General features: G+C 42.1%; 1 protein-coding gene across 2 annotated transcripts; it reads left to right on the plus strand.

Annotated features, from left to right (window-relative positions):
* Positions 1-4,612: 4,612 nt before the first annotated feature.
* Positions 4,613-16,483, plus strand: lgalslb (lectin, galactoside-binding-like b). Of its 2 annotated transcripts, none has more exons than XM_030070313.1 (5): positions 4,613-5,037; positions 5,623-5,715; positions 5,800-5,888; positions 6,647-6,833; positions 10,091-16,483. In XM_030070313.1, the coding sequence occupies exons 1-5, from the start codon at positions 5,005-5,007 to the stop codon at positions 10,232-10,234; spliced, it is 546 nt and encodes a 181-aa protein (XP_029926173.1). In that variant the 5' UTR covers positions 4,613-5,004; the 3' UTR covers positions 10,235-16,483. The 2 variants fall into 2 exon arrangements, with proteins under 2 accessions (XP_029926173.1, XP_029926174.1); XM_030070314.1 differs by having other exon boundaries at positions 4,617-5,037; positions 5,632-5,715.
* The last annotated feature ends 2,798 nt before the right edge of the window (positions 16,484-19,281 follow it).

The raw sequence follows: 19,281 nt of genomic DNA on the forward strand, positions 1-19,281 counted from the left end.
GCTGACAACCACCATGACTGAAATTATGTTATGTTATGTGTGGCACAAAACAATTAACCACTTAGATTATGAGACCATGGTAATCAAACAATAATGCACAGTCAAATCTAAATTATAATTGTGAAGCACAAGGCCTAACAAACTACCAGCAAACATCATTCAGTAGCCCCTGTCTGCTCCACTACAGGATCAATCACAGATGACCAACATTATCCCTCGAGCACAATTAAACTAACCAAAGCATAGTACTCAACTAATAAGTAAAACTGGTATGATAATATTTAAGGTGTAAAGGGGCAAAAATTACAGTTTATTTCAGTTTTCATAGATTATACAGAGCATACAGTCTTTTCTAATTAGAAAAACAAATCAAAATAAACAAACAATACAAAAGGGTTTGTCTTTAGGTGGCAAACAGGTGACTGCTGAGTTTAATATAGGTCACACAATAAATACACCATTTTAAAATAATCAGAGACAGATTATACTACAAATTCTACATTTACTCAAGGTAATAAACATAATTAGGTCTTCAGCAGTGCTTTCTGTAGCACTTTTCCTCCAAAATGACATCTAACAGTCTGACTGGCTTGCAGGCTCAGTACAGAGTTGGAGGCAGATTGAGTTAAAAAAAAAAAAAAAAAAATGTTGGGAACCATGTGATTCTTAGCTTGAATAATTTAAGGTGTAGCACCAAACTTGCCCTGCGTTCCAATACCCATACTACCATACTATTTAGTAGGGAAAAAAAGAATTAGTATGTCCCAATACATACTAAACTACATACTTTTTAAGGGCAGCTGCAGTACATACTAAAAGTAAAAAGTATAAGTATGCGATTTGGAACGCAGGACTGGACTCCTTCTCCTGATGATATGTCATCATATCGACTCATTTCTCATCAAAATCTCAACAGTTGCTTTATGATAGACTGGAGCTTATGGATCTTTTTCACAGCAGCCATTTTGGCATCAAGTAGCAGGTAAACATGGATGTTACTAATGACATTAATGAAAGTTCTGTTCCATGTAGGTCTAACAGAGCCAGCATCCTGGTGTTGTTCATGTTGGCCCACTGGAAAGACTCTGCTGCACTTAAATAGAACAGAATCTTAATTAATGTCATTTGTAATACCTGTACTTAGTGGGCCAGTGATCCCAAAAGCACCCAAAATGTGTCTTATGCGGCATACTAACGCTCTGTAACGAGACATATATTTATATATAGAAATATTTAATTTTCACTTTCACTGTGGCCTGACAGCTTCCACTGTTTGCACTACTTTACACAGTAGCTCATGTAAACATGCAACCGCAACTGGCCTGTAAACAGGAAGTAGAGAGCTACTAAACGAGGGCCAAGGTAACATCAAAACTGTATGAGGAGCTTGTGGCTTTAGATAAGTTTCTGTTCCTCCTTTTTGCTGACATTCCTCATTACAATGCCAATTCACATTTGGCATTTTAATGGTACATATGGTACATATGAGATTGTATACACCAACAAGCAAAGAGCAATTCAGGAGAGAACAATGACATCAAGTGCCAGAAAGCTCCAGTTCTGGTCCAAAGGACATAGGTGCTACAAGGCAGTGCAAAAAGGAAATATATAGAGTGCCTAAAGTGCATTTTATGGATACTTTTGAGGCTTTTGGGGTGCCCTTTGGCCCTATAGTGCTAAATTGGAGAGCTATACCCTGGCAATCAAGATGCATGTAGCTCTACAGTGAAGATGTTCAGGACAGGTAGCTTATGATGAAACCTGTTTGCCTCTGCCAGGTGGATGAAACTTACTTGTAAATGGATCTTCCATTAAGACTGTAGGAAACGTGTCAAATCATGTGCCATGGAGGGCCAAGAGGCTGCAGGTTTTCATTCCAACCAAAAACTCCACCAGGGGATTTCACTGATTACCTCACCTTCAGGCAGAGGGAAGGGACTAATCAGTGAAATCCCTTGGTGGAGTTTTTGGTTGGAATGAAAACCTGCAGCCTCTTAGGCCTCCATGGAGCCAGTTTGACACCCTTGCTGTAGGAGCTAAGTCTATTAGTTCGGCTATCAAGATATCCATATCAGGAGTGACCTGGCTGAGGCGCTTGACTTTGATTTGATGTTACCATGCTATACTTTTTCCTGCAGGCTGTTCTTTGGTTGCAGAATAACAATCACACTGTTTTCACCGTGCATAAATGTGAATTTCCAGTTTCTGTGAAAGACTAAACCACACACGTCTTACAGCATGACAAACTTCCCACGCCACAGGTGTCAAGAACCCTTTGCCCTTGCAGGGTCAAACACCTGACAACAACAGTGATTTTCCTACCTACATACCACAATATCTCCAAAAAACAAACTCATTTTCTTCTGGTTCCATTTTTGCCTCTCTTGGTGCCACGACAGGCACTCTGGTATCCATATCTTCCAGAAAAGATCTGAGAGGCACTGCTCCTGTCTCCATTGTCTTTTCACATACTGGTCATGAGCTTGGGACAGTCCAGGTGGCAAAGCTGATTTACCCTGGAAGAAGATGGTTAGACATGAAAGGTTCCGGTCTTTGGGAGAGCTTGGCAATCAGCTGATTATTCAAAAGGGCCTCCGGTTCACAGAATGCGGTATGAAGCCCATTGTCATCCAACCTCTGCTGAGGCAGGGCAGAACTGAGAACCTGTCTCACCAGGCAGATTGTACATTCCCACAGCCACCATGGTGTGAAGCTGCTGGTGGATTAAAACTCCAACAAATTCAAACCTGCAACAGAACCCCTTAAATCCTTTTCACTCTGCCCCAGTGGAGTTGGTACCATTGTCTGACCTTAGGTGTGTTACATGTCCTCTCCTGCTGATAAATCAAAGCAAAGCATTGGCTGTTTTCAGCAAAACTGCTACCTTCAGATGGATGGCCCTGCTCACCAGGTACTGCTTATAGGTTGATCTCCCTTTCCTTACTTTGACTGATCCAAAGTAATAAACCCCATTTTTGGTAAATGCTAGTAGATCAGGAAAGATTCTCACCTTAGGAAAATCTGCCATCATTTGTTCCACTACTCCTCCACTGTAGCATCTACAAAATCTGCATGCCAGCCACATCACTCCTGGGTTAGACATCCCAGCAGCTTAAAGTAATAGACCTCCTACAATATTAGTCACATAGTTTGCCCTGCCTTTCTGCAGTCAAACACTGAGCAATGCCTGAGCTGGAGATATTAGCACAGCAATTTTCAATGTGCACACAGTAAATTACATTTAAATTCTGGTTATTCCAATAACATATTTGGCTCCTACACAGACTATAACCCAAACATACATCCACTTGGACATAAAAATGGCTGCAGGAACACCAAGTCAGTGTTTTGAAATAACCATCTCATCTACAGATTGACCCTACTGAAAACTTGCCTCCTGAGTTGAAGTTGATGTTCTTTACCCTTGTCAGACATAACAGGAAGAGGCATCTTTGTGAAGGGTGTCAGAAATTCTTTAGATTAATATAGATAGGCCCAATAAAGTTCACAGAGATTCAGGCAGCGGGAGAGAGTCAAAGGAGAGAGGAAACCCAGCTCCCTGCAGACATGGGTTGCAACACCGGAAGTTTATGATCAAAGATGTGCAATGCTGATATTATTATAATTGGTTTTACTTGAGTTGTTGAAATTTCAAAGAACTGGATTTTTCAAATGCTTGTCAGAACATGTTGGCATAACCATTTTAACTCAATGAGAAGCACATAATACTACCACTGCCAGTGTTTGTGGTTCATGTACTGGTGGGGCCAACTATGCAGGTGTTTAAATCACGCCTAAAGACACATTTTTATTCTTTGGCTTTTAAAACACAGCCTGCGTGACTGCTCATGTGACACCATGTATGTTTTATGTTCTTATGTGTCATTTGTTTGTATGTGACACCATGTATGTTTTATGTTCTTATGTGGTATTTGTTCGTTCTGTGTTATTTGTTTGTTTTTCGTCTTTCAACTTGCACAGCACTTTGGTTCAACTTTGTTGTTTTTAAATGTGCTGTATATATAAAGTGGTATGGTATGGTATGGTATGGTATGGTATGGTGTGCTAAAATGTATGCATTTGTGTAAATGCAAGGCACTTCAGAAAATAGTGCAATTTACTTTTAATGTTGGTGATCAAGGATGTTTATCACTTGTGATGTTGTGATACTACTTTGACGTGTTGAATTAGCCTGCAATGCCTGAAGTGTCCACAGAGTGGCAGAGGGGGAGAGAGAGAGAGAGAGAGAGAGAGAGAGAGAGCTGGAGGAGGGGAGGGGAGGAGGGGGGGTTGAATGCAGAAATCAATAGATAAAGGGTGGTGTATTATGTGCCCTCACGCCAATAAAGGGCAGCGGGAATGTGCACTTCATTCAATTAAAAAATGAGTGTTCCAGGCTTACTACTGGACAGAAACTGGTCTATTTATAGCGTGGCGTGGCCTCAGAGGCCTATGGATTAATCATTCAGAAATATTGAATGCTCGAGCTTTGGCCAATTAGGCCAGTGCGCCACTGGGCCAAACTGAACACACCACATGTGACTTTTGGAGTACTGTCTGTCACTACAAACCACCTCGCTGCTTTTGCATTCACCAAGGCAACTATATTCCAAGCTTAAACTCACATGCTATTATTCCAATTTGGAAATTCAGCTTAAAAGAGCCCAAGAGCGCGCTGCCTAATTGGGTGAAGGGTTGAGGGAAAATCTCTCTGATTAGCCCTCTCCAACAGACGGGGATTAAGCTTTTAGTCTGTAATTATTATAAAGCATACGTCAGCAGATATCCACCCATTTCAGACAGACAATACAGGCAGAAGAATGTCCTGCTAGGTGCCTCCACTTGCTGCCAGGCCTGGTCTAGCCCCGGTTAGACGTGGATACCTAGGAATAGCAGCAGCAGGAACAGGAATATCCTGAGTCCTGAGTCAGTGCCACGACGCTGACACATTCCCCGGCAGGGCTGCCTCTGCTCTGATAAGCATCCTATGCTATTCTGCTCAAGATGGCGGTGCAGGCAGCGGAAAAGGACGGAATAGTGAGTATTTTGGAATTGCAGGGGAAAGCCGGGGTGGGAATGAAATGTATCCGTAGGTAATTTCAGTGCGTGGCGGCCTAGAGCGCGATTTAAGCGAACCGTTATGTGGATTATGAACGCGCACCGGGGATTTATTGTAATCGGGATGCGCCGTGTGCAGGGCGTTTCAGAGCGCACGTCGAGCCTTCTTTCATCTGGGCGAGAAGGTGATAGGAAATTCTGTGTGTTTGTGGCGATATTCCCCCGCCGTGTCCGCTCACCTAGGCCGCTGCTCAGCCGGCCGCTTTGCATGTGTGCGCATTTCAGTCGTAGCGCATTAACCGTGCAGGATGCGGCCAATTTGCAGCCCGACAGACTAATTCATGATCTCACATGGCTCACGGAAACGAGCTGCTTTGAGCAACATGACAGGTCCGCTGCATTCTTTAACGTTGGGGACGGCCGCATGCAAGGCAGCACCGTGTGTTTGTAGTGCTAAATACATTACACGCCTCATGTCGGCTGTGTGGCGTGGACATACCCATACATTACCAATAGCCCATCAAGCGCTAAATGACAGTTTATGTGTTATCTCCTTTGTCACCGGTTTTGAAGAATGTCGAAGATGACCATCTGAACGACTCGCTGGGAAACCCCGGCCTCATCTCACCCGACAAAGAAGATTTATCACGTCTCCTGGTAAGAAATTTGCACTAGCACCTTTAAATTATAGCCACATTTGATGCGCAGCCCGGTCTTATCAGGTAAATGTGCCTTGCTTAGACGGTGCCATTCAGCGGACGCATCCGAGGCGGCATGCGTCCAGGGAAGAAGATCATTGTCATGGGCATAGTGGACGTGGAGCCAGACAGGTAGGATTGCATTGCACTGCGCTCCCTTCTCTGCATGGTGGCATGATCTGGGGGTTCAGGTGCATCTGATTCTGTTTAAATCCACTCACATTTGCATAGAGGTGATGTACTCAGAGGCATGCATGCTGAATGGTGGTGCATATAGTCACACTTAATATGTACCAAGCTGCTCTGCCCCAGTCAGACTTGTATATCCACCCCGGGGGCGGGTAGATTGAGCAATGTGTGGGCAGCCGGAGAGAATGATGGCTTTTTAACCATGCAGAGGCAGGGCGTTCCCTCACCACCAGGCCAGAAAAAAAAAAGCTCCAGTCAAGCAGACTTTTTTTGGGTGTGTCATTACCCTACATGGAAACTTGTGTCAAACTTGGAAGAGACCTCCTCATGACCTCATCATGTTCCAGTATCTGGCACAGTGTGCATGTCAAAGTGTGTGAATGCCCGAGGCTGGCCTTTACAACTATTTTCCATTACTGCATCTCCACATGCATGTTTGTCACTGTTGCAAATATCCACAATCTTTCCATTATTCACAAAAAATGTTTTTGCGTAAACAGTCCAGTTGGGGGATTTAACCCAAACTTGGCTGCAGGGATTATGGGTAATTAACAGACAATTGCTTTGCTCTTACACAGCAGCATAAGAATTATACATTTGACTGATCCTGGATTAGCTATAAGTCCACAACATCTGACGTCGCCTATGTCCCTGCTACCTATATGATTCCTCAATCCCCCGTCCTCTCCTTCCTCCCTCAGCTTTGACGTGAGCCTGACCTGTGGGCGTGGCACAGAGAAGGAGGAGCCTGTGCACGACGTGGCCCTGAAACTCACGGCCCGATTCGCTGACCGCCAGTTCCTGCGCAATGCCCGCATCTCCGGGAAATGGACAGAGGAGGAGGCATCCATCGCCTACTTTCCCTTCATCCCCGATCAGCCTTTTAGGGTAAAGATTGTCTTGTGCTTTCATTACACTTTGAATTGACATTGCTGGTATTTGACCTTCACGGCTTTTGATGGACACATGGGCTCTTGTGGCCTCATTGTGGGATGCTCTCTCTGTATGTACCAGGGTAGCCTGCTCCATTTGAGGCTCCATTCGCAATCATAGTAACAGGTTATTTGCTTGTACAATAATAGATCTCATTAGTCTGATGTTCAGTGCATTTGTAAGGTTAACGTTGTCAGTGTGTTCAAGTTTCGATCTGGCTTGTCTACTTTCTCCCTGGTTAGCAGTTTGACATTACCCAAAATGACCTGCGCCTCTCTCTCAAAACACATCATGTCTTGTAGCTGCATTACGTTCTGCTCTATTGAGGCAACTGCCAGGGGAGAAAATGGCATCTCTGCCTCTTCTCTGATGGATTTCTCCTTGTATGATTGTTGTAACATTATTGCATAATGGTGAGTCTTTCTCTTTGATTCTGATGCAGGGCGGACAATTACTGTTTCTAATTTTTTTGCCATCAAAATCTTTTGTTGCTATGCTGGAAAATATGTTGATGTGATGTCACATCGTCTGCGTTTAACCAGCGACGTGCAGGAACAAGAAAAACCACCAAACAATGAAACTGGCTCATAAATGCAGGGTGCATCGCCCCTTGCTGTTTTTTTTTTTCACGGTGTTTAGTGTGGATTAGGGTGGATTTTTCCTGTAAAATCCTCTCTTGTCAACATTGTAAGCTGTTAATTGTAAGGAGTAACCAGACAGTAAATGCTCACATTCCTGCAGTATCCTACTAGAGTTAAAAGAAAGAAAAGATCGAGAAAGGGATTCCCGTGCTGTTGGTTTTCTCTGTGACCATCTTATATAATTATCTAGGCTGCATGATTTACAGTGTTCCGGTTATGGCCTATGAGGCAGCATCAGCTGGTGGATGAGGTGGACGAGGTAGAGCATGCAGATGATGAGTAATTGGCATAAGACCTGAGGACTTGTTAGCTCAGTAATGTCATATTCTGCTCTAATAATTCTGGGCGGAATGGATGAATATCGCACATGCTGTTCGACTAAGAATAGAGTTGAAGAGTTTCATTTCAAAATGACCTACATAGTGTTTGAACAAGTGGCATCTGCTCTGAAAAATGGATAAATGAAAACAACAAATACAGACAGTGGTATAGTAACTTCAGTCCTTAAAAAGGCATGATCCTTTATAGTTTTGTTCTATATGGATATTGGAAATTTTTTTTTTTTTTTTACATTGTTTTAGTCCTGTTTTTCAGTGACACCATAGTAAACAACCTAGCTCCACCTCCTCCTGTGCTGACGTCTGGCAGTTTGGAAGGAAATGTGTGTCCAATACCACACAGAAAGATAATCTCCAGCGACTGCCTGTCATACCATTTTCTCATTCTTGGTGTTATCACTCTGAAAAGAAAGCAGCTTTATCACTCAGAGGGATGCGGGTAACACATGAGATAGAAAATCTACTATCTCCAACTTATTTTTAGTGGCACTCATTTGATCCCAGGCCGTGGTTAAGGGCAGTCAGCTTTCACAGAAAGTGTCATTGTCTGTGGCAGCAGTGTCATGAAGCAGGTCAGCGAGGTCATGACTCTGTCAGAAGCCGGGGGCTGGAGATTGAGGCTGTCATGGAAATTGCTTCCAACAAACTGCCTCATACAGTTGGGAGCATGTGGACAGACACATGATGGGCTGTGGTTTAGAGTAGGACGGCTGCTGACGCGTCCTTCTCTGTTCATCTGTTCCTTGGTTTACAATCTGCCTGATACATTCAGAGTGCGATCCCACCTACGGTTTGTTGTCTTTGCTCTGAACCAAAGTGGAAAAGTTTGCTTGGCTGCATTTTTGTGTTCCTGCACACTTTTGGTTCTTACTGCTCAAATTCAGAACTCACAAGTAACTACACAAAGATACTCAGAAGGCTGTTTTCTTAAACAACTTTTATCAAAGAATATTCAGAATTATAGTACACTGTCAAACAACTCTAGAAATGAACACACAGGAAGTGTTAAAAAAAAAAAAAACACCAGTATAGTTCAGTATCAGTCAATTGCTGATAATTTAAATAAAGAATAAAAATGGCCTCACAACAATGAAATGGCCGCTATGGGGGCTAACATCATCACTCATGAGAAAATTTCGGCTCGTTGAATCCACAAGAGTCTTAGCTTTCCAGTCAAACCCAACTTATGCAACTCCAAGACTGTTGAGGCCCCAGTCTGCACAAATACACCGTTTTACAATAGATGGAAATAACACATTTGTACTGCATGCAAAAAAAATTGCATGGTTTGTGGCCCAGACTGCATGGAATTAGCATAAAGCTGGCATGTCTGCAAAGGGGGGACCTGTGGGTGCCCAGAGAACCCATTTTCATTCACATACCTGGAGGTCAGAGGTCAAGGGACCCGTTTGAAAATGACAGTTTTCCCCTTACCAAAGTTTATCTTAACTTTGGAGCATTTTATTGCTCCCCCTGCTATGATACCGATATCTGTGATAGGTCAATATTGGCCGATAATATCAGCTGACGTTATATAGACCAGGCACTATTGTGATTTTAAGCATCAGTCCAGACTGTTCATTTTGTTACGCTTTTTTAAGCATGAAGAACTGCTGGCTCTCAGATGTCAACATCTGCCTCCTTTTACCCATAAAACCTTGTGTTTTGGGGTTGCTTGCTGTAGTTGGCTTGGGTTGCATTCTGCAGATTGCTTGGAATGGGACCAAGATCCAGTGTTCAAATAAACCCATGCAAACCTAACAGTTGGCATTTAGCTGATGATCTTAAACAGGGCAACTTGAGTAAGTAAAATAGGCAGTAGAGGAATGACTAGAGTCAGTGTAAATATATAACTCATCAAAATGACATCAATATTTTAGTAACTGGGTTAAGTAAGTGCATTGTGCAAATTCTGTGTAATAATTGGAATGGGAACTTTGAATGAAAATGTTTTTTGGTCAGTTTTTTTTTCATATATTTCATTGACTATCCAGGTGTTATGCATTACATTTCATACACAGCTGTTTCATACACTTGCAGTCAGTTCTGTTGAGTATTGCAATGTATCCTGATACAAATGGTTTCTGTGTGGCACTGTATGCATATAATCTGTGACTGTTGGTACTGGATTGCTGAATCTCACCTTATCTGACCCTCTTTTTCTCTCTTCCTCTTTCCCTCTCTTTCTCAATCTCTTCATTTCTCTGTTTTCCTCTCCTCTCTCTCCCTCCAGATTGAGATCCACTGCGAGCACCAGAGGTTCCGGATATTTGTGGACGGACACCAGCTCTTTGACTTTTATCACAAAGTAAAATCTTTGCCCTCTATCGATACAGTACGGATATCTGGAGGTCTACAAATCACCAAGCTCGGTTAACCGCCTCCACCCTCTGCATAAAATTGTGTGTGAAGCAAGGACTTGATCACAGAGGAACACACACACACACAAACACGCAAACACATTCGCCTGTTTCATCACCATCCACCACCCATCATGCAACACTACCGCAACGTAGCAGCTGGGAAAGGCCCCCGCCGTGACAAGTTAGTGCTCTTCTGCTTGGTTTCTTCCCTCCACCTCCTTCTGTTTTAATTATTTAATCCGGATCTGATGAATTGATGATGCTTTGAGGGTGAATGCAACATTTTGCTCCTTTCCAGGAATTTTCTTTGTAGCCCCAGTTTTGTTGGATCAGGGATTTCACAACATTATTAATAGCACACTCGTCTGGTGTCCCAATGGGGTTTTGCTTAGCGAGAGGCTCAGGTGTGAGGAGTGGAATACTTTCGAGTCTAGAAAAGCAAGTTAGATGTTGAGAAAACCTGTCTCAGGAAAATATTTGGCACTTATCTTAGAAGGAAAATGAAAGTAAAATGTCGTATTAGGGTGAAAACCTTGTGAACCCAGGGGCCCCCAAGTGATTTTCTTGTTTTAACTTCAATTGGAAGTGAATTTTGAAAAAGCTCTGACTCTCTGGCTTATGCATTGGATAAACTGAAAAATGCATGATGGTTAAGCCAAATACAAGCCAGTTTTTCTTAGTTCCTGAAAAATTTGCTCTTTTTTGATTATGATTGTGTTGTATTGAATCACAGCAGTGTTTAGACACTCATTCTGAGACTTAATGGACTCCCATAAGGGTGGAAACACATCTGCTAAAAGCTGGTTTAGAGCATTACATCACTGGTTATGGTGTGACTTCACTCATCCAGCTGCTGAGACAGGATATGTATCCACCCACACTGATTATTGTCACATTTAGCTCCTGAAACACGGTCTGCCCAGGAGTTTTGGGTGCAGTGTTTCAACCTGAGCACTGGTTTGTCTGTGCTGGTGTATCTCCAACTTTCTAGGCGCTCCTCCTTTCCCCCATTGGGTTTACTCCAGTTGTCATGGTAACACACTGCAGCCTCACTGACCTAAATACCGAAAAAATGAGGATTATATTGTGAAGTCATGGCGAGCTGCAGCCAGATGAAGGCGTCTCATATTGTACACAGTGTATGCGAGTAGTTTGCCCGCAGGTGCACTGCAGCCGTTCTCCCACAGCTAGGAAGTATTGTGCACTGATTAGAGCTAGTGAGCAGAATGTATGATTCACACTCAGCTTTGTTTACATTGGTGGGCATGGAGGGTGGAGCAGAAGCGCTTGTCGAAATCTATTTGCTTACTGCTTTTGCACTCGTCATGGAACACGCTTAACGTGCGAACCTCACTAGAGTTGTGCACAATACAATATGCAGCAAAAAAAGATGCAGACAGATAGGCTGGTAATCATTTTGAAGAAGTTGTGCTGTCCACAGTGACGGTGTGGTGCAAGCGGCGGCTGAGGGCAAACTAACCCCATACTAAAATCTAACTTTAAGACACGTTGAGCGGTTGGTGGTTTTGAAGAGGGGGAACATGGCCGCATGGTATTTTGAATGTACAGTGCTCATGTTTCCACGGTAGCATAGAAGACTCGTATAGCGATGCACAAAAATGTTACTTCATGTCACAAGTTTGGGTGTATGGCCGGGTGCTGTTACATTCCATGTCTCGTCCTACGTCTTGCACGTTGTCTGCAATCATTCCACACAGGGTGTTTTGTCTGCACTGAGGTAGAGCGAGGTTAGACTGCACAGTTAGAGCCCTGTTTGATACAGCCACCAGGCATATGTAGTCTCACAAGTTTGTCTTTTAAGTATTGCATGGTTTTGTCTTCATAACCATTCCATTCCTCCACTCCACACCGGATATCTGGCCTGCATCGGGGCAGAAAGGAGGTCATCGTGCCGTTATAGCAGAGGTTACAGCCCTGCATGGTGAGACGTTCACGTTTTTGAAGTGTCCTAAGGTGCTCTATCTACACCTTTTTACAAGATCAGTATTCACTATGCACTATCAGGAAGTTCAGATGAACCCATAAAACCGGGCTCTGTTTTGTTTGGTCACAACAGGTCCGTTGATAATCCTAAATTTCAAACCAAAAAGACAAAGTTATATCACAAGATTCAAGTAATGTGCTTAATGTGACGACGCAAAGCCGCAAGCTCCAAAGTCCAGCCTCGGGCCGACATCACATTGTCTGATGCTTTGTTCCCCACTTTGCAAGTTCTCCCTGGAACGCAGAAACTGGGCACAACCGGCAAAGTGTCGTGCCAAGGGGCCGCTGTGGCTCAGCAAAGATCTCTATTGTGTTTGCTCAGGCTTGCTGATGGAGGCCAAGTGCTTGTGCGTTCACCAGCACTGCAAGTACAAGAGCAAAAAAAAAAATATCTGGACAGTTTCACCATGGTGCACAGGTAATTGGAAAGATTCTTAAAACAGAGGAATACTGTTAGTTTTGACATTTTTTATGCCAAGTATTCCTTCATTGACTCAGTGTTGATTAAAAAAAGTGAATGAAGTTTTCTCATCACCTTTTTTGCTGCTGCGAGTTTGGAATAAGCCATGTCAGCTGTGTAGAACAGTTGCACTGTTTGACTTCCTTCTGTAGGTGCGTCACATTGCCTGCGGTCTCTCCGAGTAAGCTGCTCCGTGTTGGGTGCAGCAGACGGACAACTGCAGGGCGCTCGCTTGACGTGCACCACTGCTCACTTTAATGAAGCCCTCTTTGGATATCTGAGCAAAAGGTTAAGGAAACCTCTTTGTTTAACATCTCATTACTGTCAGTGCACGGGAGGCTGCAGCCCTGCACGGCACACACCAAGATGCAGAGATGCTGCCTGCATGCATACATTCCATATTTATTTGTTCCTTTCACGTAGCAATAAGGTCAGTGTGACCGTTTTTGAGTGAACTTGTTTCCTCCTGGTTGGTCAGACAGGGTCTTCCTGAACTGGAGAGCACTCATTTTCTCATGACAGCCACTGGTTTATTTTGGACACAAACAGGAAACAAGTATAGTTTGGTCTGAGAGTACAGTACAGTACAGTTTGAGAGGATGTGAACCAGTGCAAGTTACAACAGTATTACAACAGAATTGTGCAAATGATATGTGTAATTGTATTGACAAGGTGTGTTGTTGGCTACTCTTTTTGTGTTGCTGTCCACTCTATTTACAGTTGATCATCCATTTGTAAAACTACAATAACATCATGTAAATATTCACCATGCAAAGAATATAATCACACTCACAGGCCAGGTTGGATGAACAAAGTCCTTCATACCAGGTGTGTGAGTGTGTTTAAGTGTACTATGGATTCATGTTTTGGCTCCTCAGCCGGTATTTCTCACACATGGACCCCAGCTGGTGATTATGGGGTCAGCAGCGGCGATGCTGTTGCTAGGAATTATGGGGGAGGGAGATAAACACGTCAAGACTTCCTGTTTCAAAGGGCTCGGTACAGGATCTCAGCTGGAAGAGCACTGGCCTCAACACTTGCTCTGGCTCAGAAAAGCTTTAGGGCTGTTGTGGTTTTTCCAGCTGTGTCATATCCACAGTGGCACAGTGATTTTTTTTTTTTTTTTTAATTTATTTTTTTCCTTAAATTTGGTGAACAGTTTAGTGCGGTACAGATACACTGGAAGCACGCTCGCAGGATACCCAGACATATTTGGTACTGACCCACTTTGAAAGTCTGCTGTGTTGGGTGATGCTGACACCTGAGGGACTCGCACAACTGCTTCTATTCCAGTGGAAAACCAAAGGGTGCTGATAATACATCAAGGCCAAGAACCGGTACAACATGGCGCCGCTGCCATGAGAAACTTCTAAATATACAGTATTGTGTATCTCTTTGAAATATACTGTTAAATTAAGCAGACTCCTGGCCCTGATCTCCTCATGATCCCATGTCTTATTTATCTCTTGAAGACATTTTGTAGGACACATGGTCCCTTTGCTCTGAAAATAGTCATTCTTGCTCTTAAAGCAAAATTGAACTTTGGTCGATGGCTGGGTTGTCTAGTTCCCTGGCTGTGATATGAGTCCACATGGTGGTGAAATATCCTCATTAGAATACTGTATTTGTGTTTCTCTATTCACTTCTGTAGTGCAGCAAAACAGCTCCCAAACTGGAACAAAGTGGATAATGCCAACATGAAAAATAACAAGTCCTAGTACAATTTTCTTCCATGTAATTACAATTATTTATGCTATAAGGTCATTTCTTCCTGGCGCAAGGCTACTATGCACAAGTTTCCTGCCGGATCTACTTTCCAATTTAAGTAGAAGAATAACAAGGAAATAGACATTTCTTTTCCTCAAAAAATGGGTGCTGGGACTTTAATTTTTTTTTTTTTTTTTTTTTTTAATATTGCCATAATCTGCTTTGTTTGTGTTGGTTTATGAGCTAAATGTGTTATTTTGGGATTGGTTTTGCTGTGAATAGAGTGAATAGAGAAATACAGTCCAGAGAAGCACAGAGCAACTAGTGAGGACATTTCAACACCATATAACACCCAGGGAACTACAGCACAACACTCTACCAGTTTCCAGTTCAATTTGCTTGAAGCATTATTTTAATTGTTCTACATCCCTTTAAAAATAACTGAAAAAGTGAATGTCATTGCCTCCTGATTGTAATCTGATGTTTCATGACTTGGGGGGGGGAATATTTTCACCTCTGTCATTGAGAATCCTTCATACTTGTTGAATTGGAAACCCCCCTTCCCACTCTCAGTGCAGGGTAAATAACTGCAGAGAAACCGTTAGTCTGACCCAGGTCTGTATGTTACCTTGCCTTTGGATGTTGGATGTACATATTTCTGAACACGGCCTTTCGGGGCTTTGTTTTTACATGGAAAATAATGAGCTGAGTTAAAAGCGGAAAGCATTTTGTTGTGCATGTGCTGTGAAACTAGACTACTCTCTGGGGATTTTGTATACATGAAAGATCAAAGTGATATAATGCCCATTTCTGTTCCAGTAAAGCATGCTGTTTGTTTTTTTTTTTTTTCTCTCTATCCGGCGTTTTTCAAGGGCAGTTATCCCTTGTAGTTTTATTTTCCTATGTCCTATTTATCTCTTTAGCCTAGTATTTATGACGATTCCTGTTTAGCGCTCACCTTGATCACATTTCCTGTGCACTGTCTCCGAACACCACTGACATAAGCATTAGGATGCATAACACAGGAATTCATAAGTATCAAAATTAAGCTTTGTTCCCTGATTTTCAACAAGTAGGACAAAATAACCTAAAAGAGCTAACCCAGACTGCTGTTGTGAGAGAGGCGACACCATGATGTCTTTTTTTGAGAAGCAAACTATATTTATGAAGTGTCCTCTGAGTAGATGTAGGCTGATATGTTGATAATGTATTGTGTGGTTGTACAATCATGTTCTCATTTCTAGTTATTACAGTGTGACCAACAGGGTTGTGTGTGGAGAAATCGTACCTATTGGCACTGTACACATTTTTGCTGATGCTGTTTTTTTTATTAAGGCATCAAAAGATGTTGGAGAGCTTTGAAATGTTGGATTTTTACAAAGAAGAGAGCCCAAGTGTTTTTTGGGGTTATGGGAATTTGTCCAGAGGAAATCGATTGAGTATGGTCTGGGTGTATTTTTAAAAACCATGTACAAACTGAAAATTTTCTCTACGGCATAATGAAGTGTGCGTGGAAGTAACAAGTGCAAACTATTGAAACTAATTTCAGAATTAAAAATGTCTAACTCTAACCACCCGTTGTGCAAATTCACCTCTAAAATTCTTCCTCCTTTGAAAGCTGATTTTTTTTTTCTCTCCAAATTTTCTGAGAGTCTGAGTTACACTTTGATCGTGTGAACCATCATTTTGACTTGAGCATTACCAAGAATGTAACTGTGGATCAGCAGGATATTGGAGGTTGTACTTCTGATCTCCTGAATGTCCCTTGTCATACTAAGTGACATGTTGGCACACTGAGCGGCGTTTGATCCGGCGTTTTGCTGTCGAACAGCTTTTTGTTCGCCACTTAAATCTGCCCCACAGGGACTGAAGTGCTCCGGCTTACAACGTGATCCGTTCCCAGTTTATCCCGGAGTAACCCCGATTCTGCGTCTTATTGAGAATGTGCACTGGACCAGTATTTAGATGAAGGCAGTACATTCTACACATTGTGTTAGGCCTCTCTCTGAGTGTTTTTTGGTTTTGTTTCATTTCTCCTCGTGCTTTTGTAAAAACAGCTACTTTGCAGACCAATAAACTTCTCATCTTGGAACCTGTTTGTGCTCTGTGTGTGTGTCTCTCTCTGAAAGCGGAAAAGCTGTTGATCGCTGAACTCTCGCCTTGAAAACAAGCCATCAGCTGTTGTCAGTAAAACAAAAGAGGCTGGCATGTCCTCCTTGCCAGGCGCAGGAGAGGGAAAATTTGGTGCATGTGTGTGTCTGTGCACTGAGGGCATTAACAAAATAAACTCAGCGCTACTGAAAAGACGTGAGTGTGAACATGGCCCAGCATTAGCAATTCTTCCTTCTGGGATATTTTGGTCTATAAAGGCAAAGTCAGGAAGAATTACTGTGGACTTCTTTTGCAAGCTCCCATAGATGTGTCAGTGGAATCTTAAGAAAGATTTACTAAATGGCCAAAATCAGAGAAAATACCCAAAAAGTGAATAGATAGATGTTTCTACTATTTTGTCCATAACCTGTATATGTTTATAGCAAGAGTTGGACAGGCCTAACCCTAACCATAACCGTAACCCTAATTTAAACAATTACTAGGTGCTTCCTCAAAATTGTAATCAGTGCCATAATACAAGGGATTAAAAGGTAGTGTGTCCTGATTACTTTGATTACTTTGCCCTTTTACTTACCTATTAGTGAAAAACATAGTTACATAATTTAGATTTATCTCAAGTTCGGAAACAAACAGCTATTCTTTTTTTTAATCCCATTAAATTCCCCTGTGAGTCTCTGACTAATCAAAATACACTAATATAATGGAATGTACATTTCTAGATTACACAGATTGTAATATGCAAATCTGCAGTGACTGAGGGAAGGTAAAGTGTGTGTGGGGTGTGTAGGTTTGGAGGCTGGGAGATCATGTATTCAAATGAATTTAGTTAGTAATAAAACTAAAAGGGTCAGTAGCAAAAGTGGTGTGTGATGTTCTACAGACCGAATCAAGCAGCAGAATGCTACTCAGGCTTGGAATTAATGTCTTAATTAACGGATTAAACAACAGCATGAGCCAACTGAAACAAAGCTTGAAAACAGAAACATCAATATGCCTACTAATTATCTGCATGAGATGCCAAGCAATAAATGACACCACTGTTACCATCTGCTGTGACAAAGCTAACATGCTCCTCACCCCGTAAAGTCGGACAGAGAAGATATGGAATAATGGAAAAGATGAGGAAACTTCCCCACTGAATGAACTGTTACAGGGGTCGATCATGAGCTCTGAAATAATAATCAAAATACATAAATAAATAAATAAATAAAAAAATGAAATCATAAGTGTGGTATTTCCTACAGTCCTTGAAGGCGCTGGATCCCTGAACACTGAACATCCAAGCCAGCAGATGTCAGTAGCCTGCTGCATGTTCTCAGGCAGAGACAGAAGATCAATAAATCAATCTATTAAACTTTTACTTTTACAGCATTTTTTTTTTTTTTACAAATCAATTCAAAGTGCTTTCCAAAATAAAAACAGGAGAAATTTCAACAAGATACAACACCTGGGGAATAATAGTTCACTACAGTATTTGTACTATGAATAACCTATGCATTTGACAAACAAATTTGAAAATGATGTTAAATTTAAGCTTTTTTCCACTCCTCTCTTAAAATCTGTGATTCAAGGCATTTTTTTTTTCCCAAAACAGATAAAATTCTCATATATGAGGACAGCACCTGAGATAGATGAACAGTTCTGGCCTTTATGTTTGCCTACAGGCCATCAGTGTGCATTTGATTATAGAGTGAGAGGCAGTCATGTGCATTGGCTTCATTTGATGTAACATGAACGCAGCATTAGACAAGTTCATCATCATTATCATCATCTTCATGAGATCCCAGATGCACGGAGTCGTCCAACAATTGAAGCACTACCAAATTAAACTGCCTTATCACCACGGCATTAACTGCCACTTGCCGACCGTATCTCTTATCTGAGCTGTCATTCAATCTGACGTGTGTAATTTAAACAGACACACCCCCTCCTTTCTGATCAGTCAGGGCTGCACCGTGTGTGACAGCCAGCTGCTCGGAGGCAGTGGCAGCACAGGAGATCCTGTCCGGTCAAAGAAGGAGCTCTTCCGGCTGCATGTGGGGCTGCATGCAAGGAAACATGAGAGAAGCAGATCAGCGGGCCTGCAGGCTTCCCTTAGTGTGCATGCTGAGCACGTGCACTGCTGTGTAGTGCATACTAATGTTCAGCAAGGGAGCCAAGTAACTAAAAATGATCATATTGAAGCTCTTCCAACTATTTGATTCACTAGCCTATTATTACTGTTATTGTACCAATTTTACTATTACCTATGCCTATTTTTATTCATTAATTGCTTCTGCATGCTTGAAGTCAGAAGACTCTGTTCCATCTTTAAAATTTGATCAAAAAGTACCTGTGTGTTTTTTGTACTGTTAATGTTTTATATGCATCACTTTTATTATTTTTGTGCCATAGAACTGAACAGTGCAGAGTGAATAGGGACATCTGGTGGCCAGATTGTGAACTAATCGTGTTTAAACTGTTATTTTAAGCTGTTCAAGCTGGAGGAAGCACACATTTTCTCCCACTAATCTATGTTACACTTATTTTATCATTTGGCCAGGCAGAATGACAAAACTCATTCCTCCTGATGAGAACAGTAATGATCTCAGCTGCAGTGAGAGAAAGTGGAAATGTGAACTGTCCTCCCAAATCAGGCCGTTTAACTGAAGCTCTGACAGTTTTAATGTAAATGTAACCAGTAATTGTTCCTTCTTTGTTAACTGATGTCCCTAAAATCTGACAGGAGACATTTGACAAAGAAATTTGAGTGGAATCCAAAGTGGGAGCATCAGCAGA

This window comes from Myripristis murdjan, chromosome 15, assembly GCF_902150065.1.
Source record: "Myripristis murdjan chromosome 15, fMyrMur1.1, whole genome shotgun sequence".
In the NCBI taxonomy this organism is placed as follows: domain Eukaryota; kingdom Metazoa; phylum Chordata; class Actinopteri; order Holocentriformes; family Holocentridae; genus Myripristis; species Myripristis murdjan.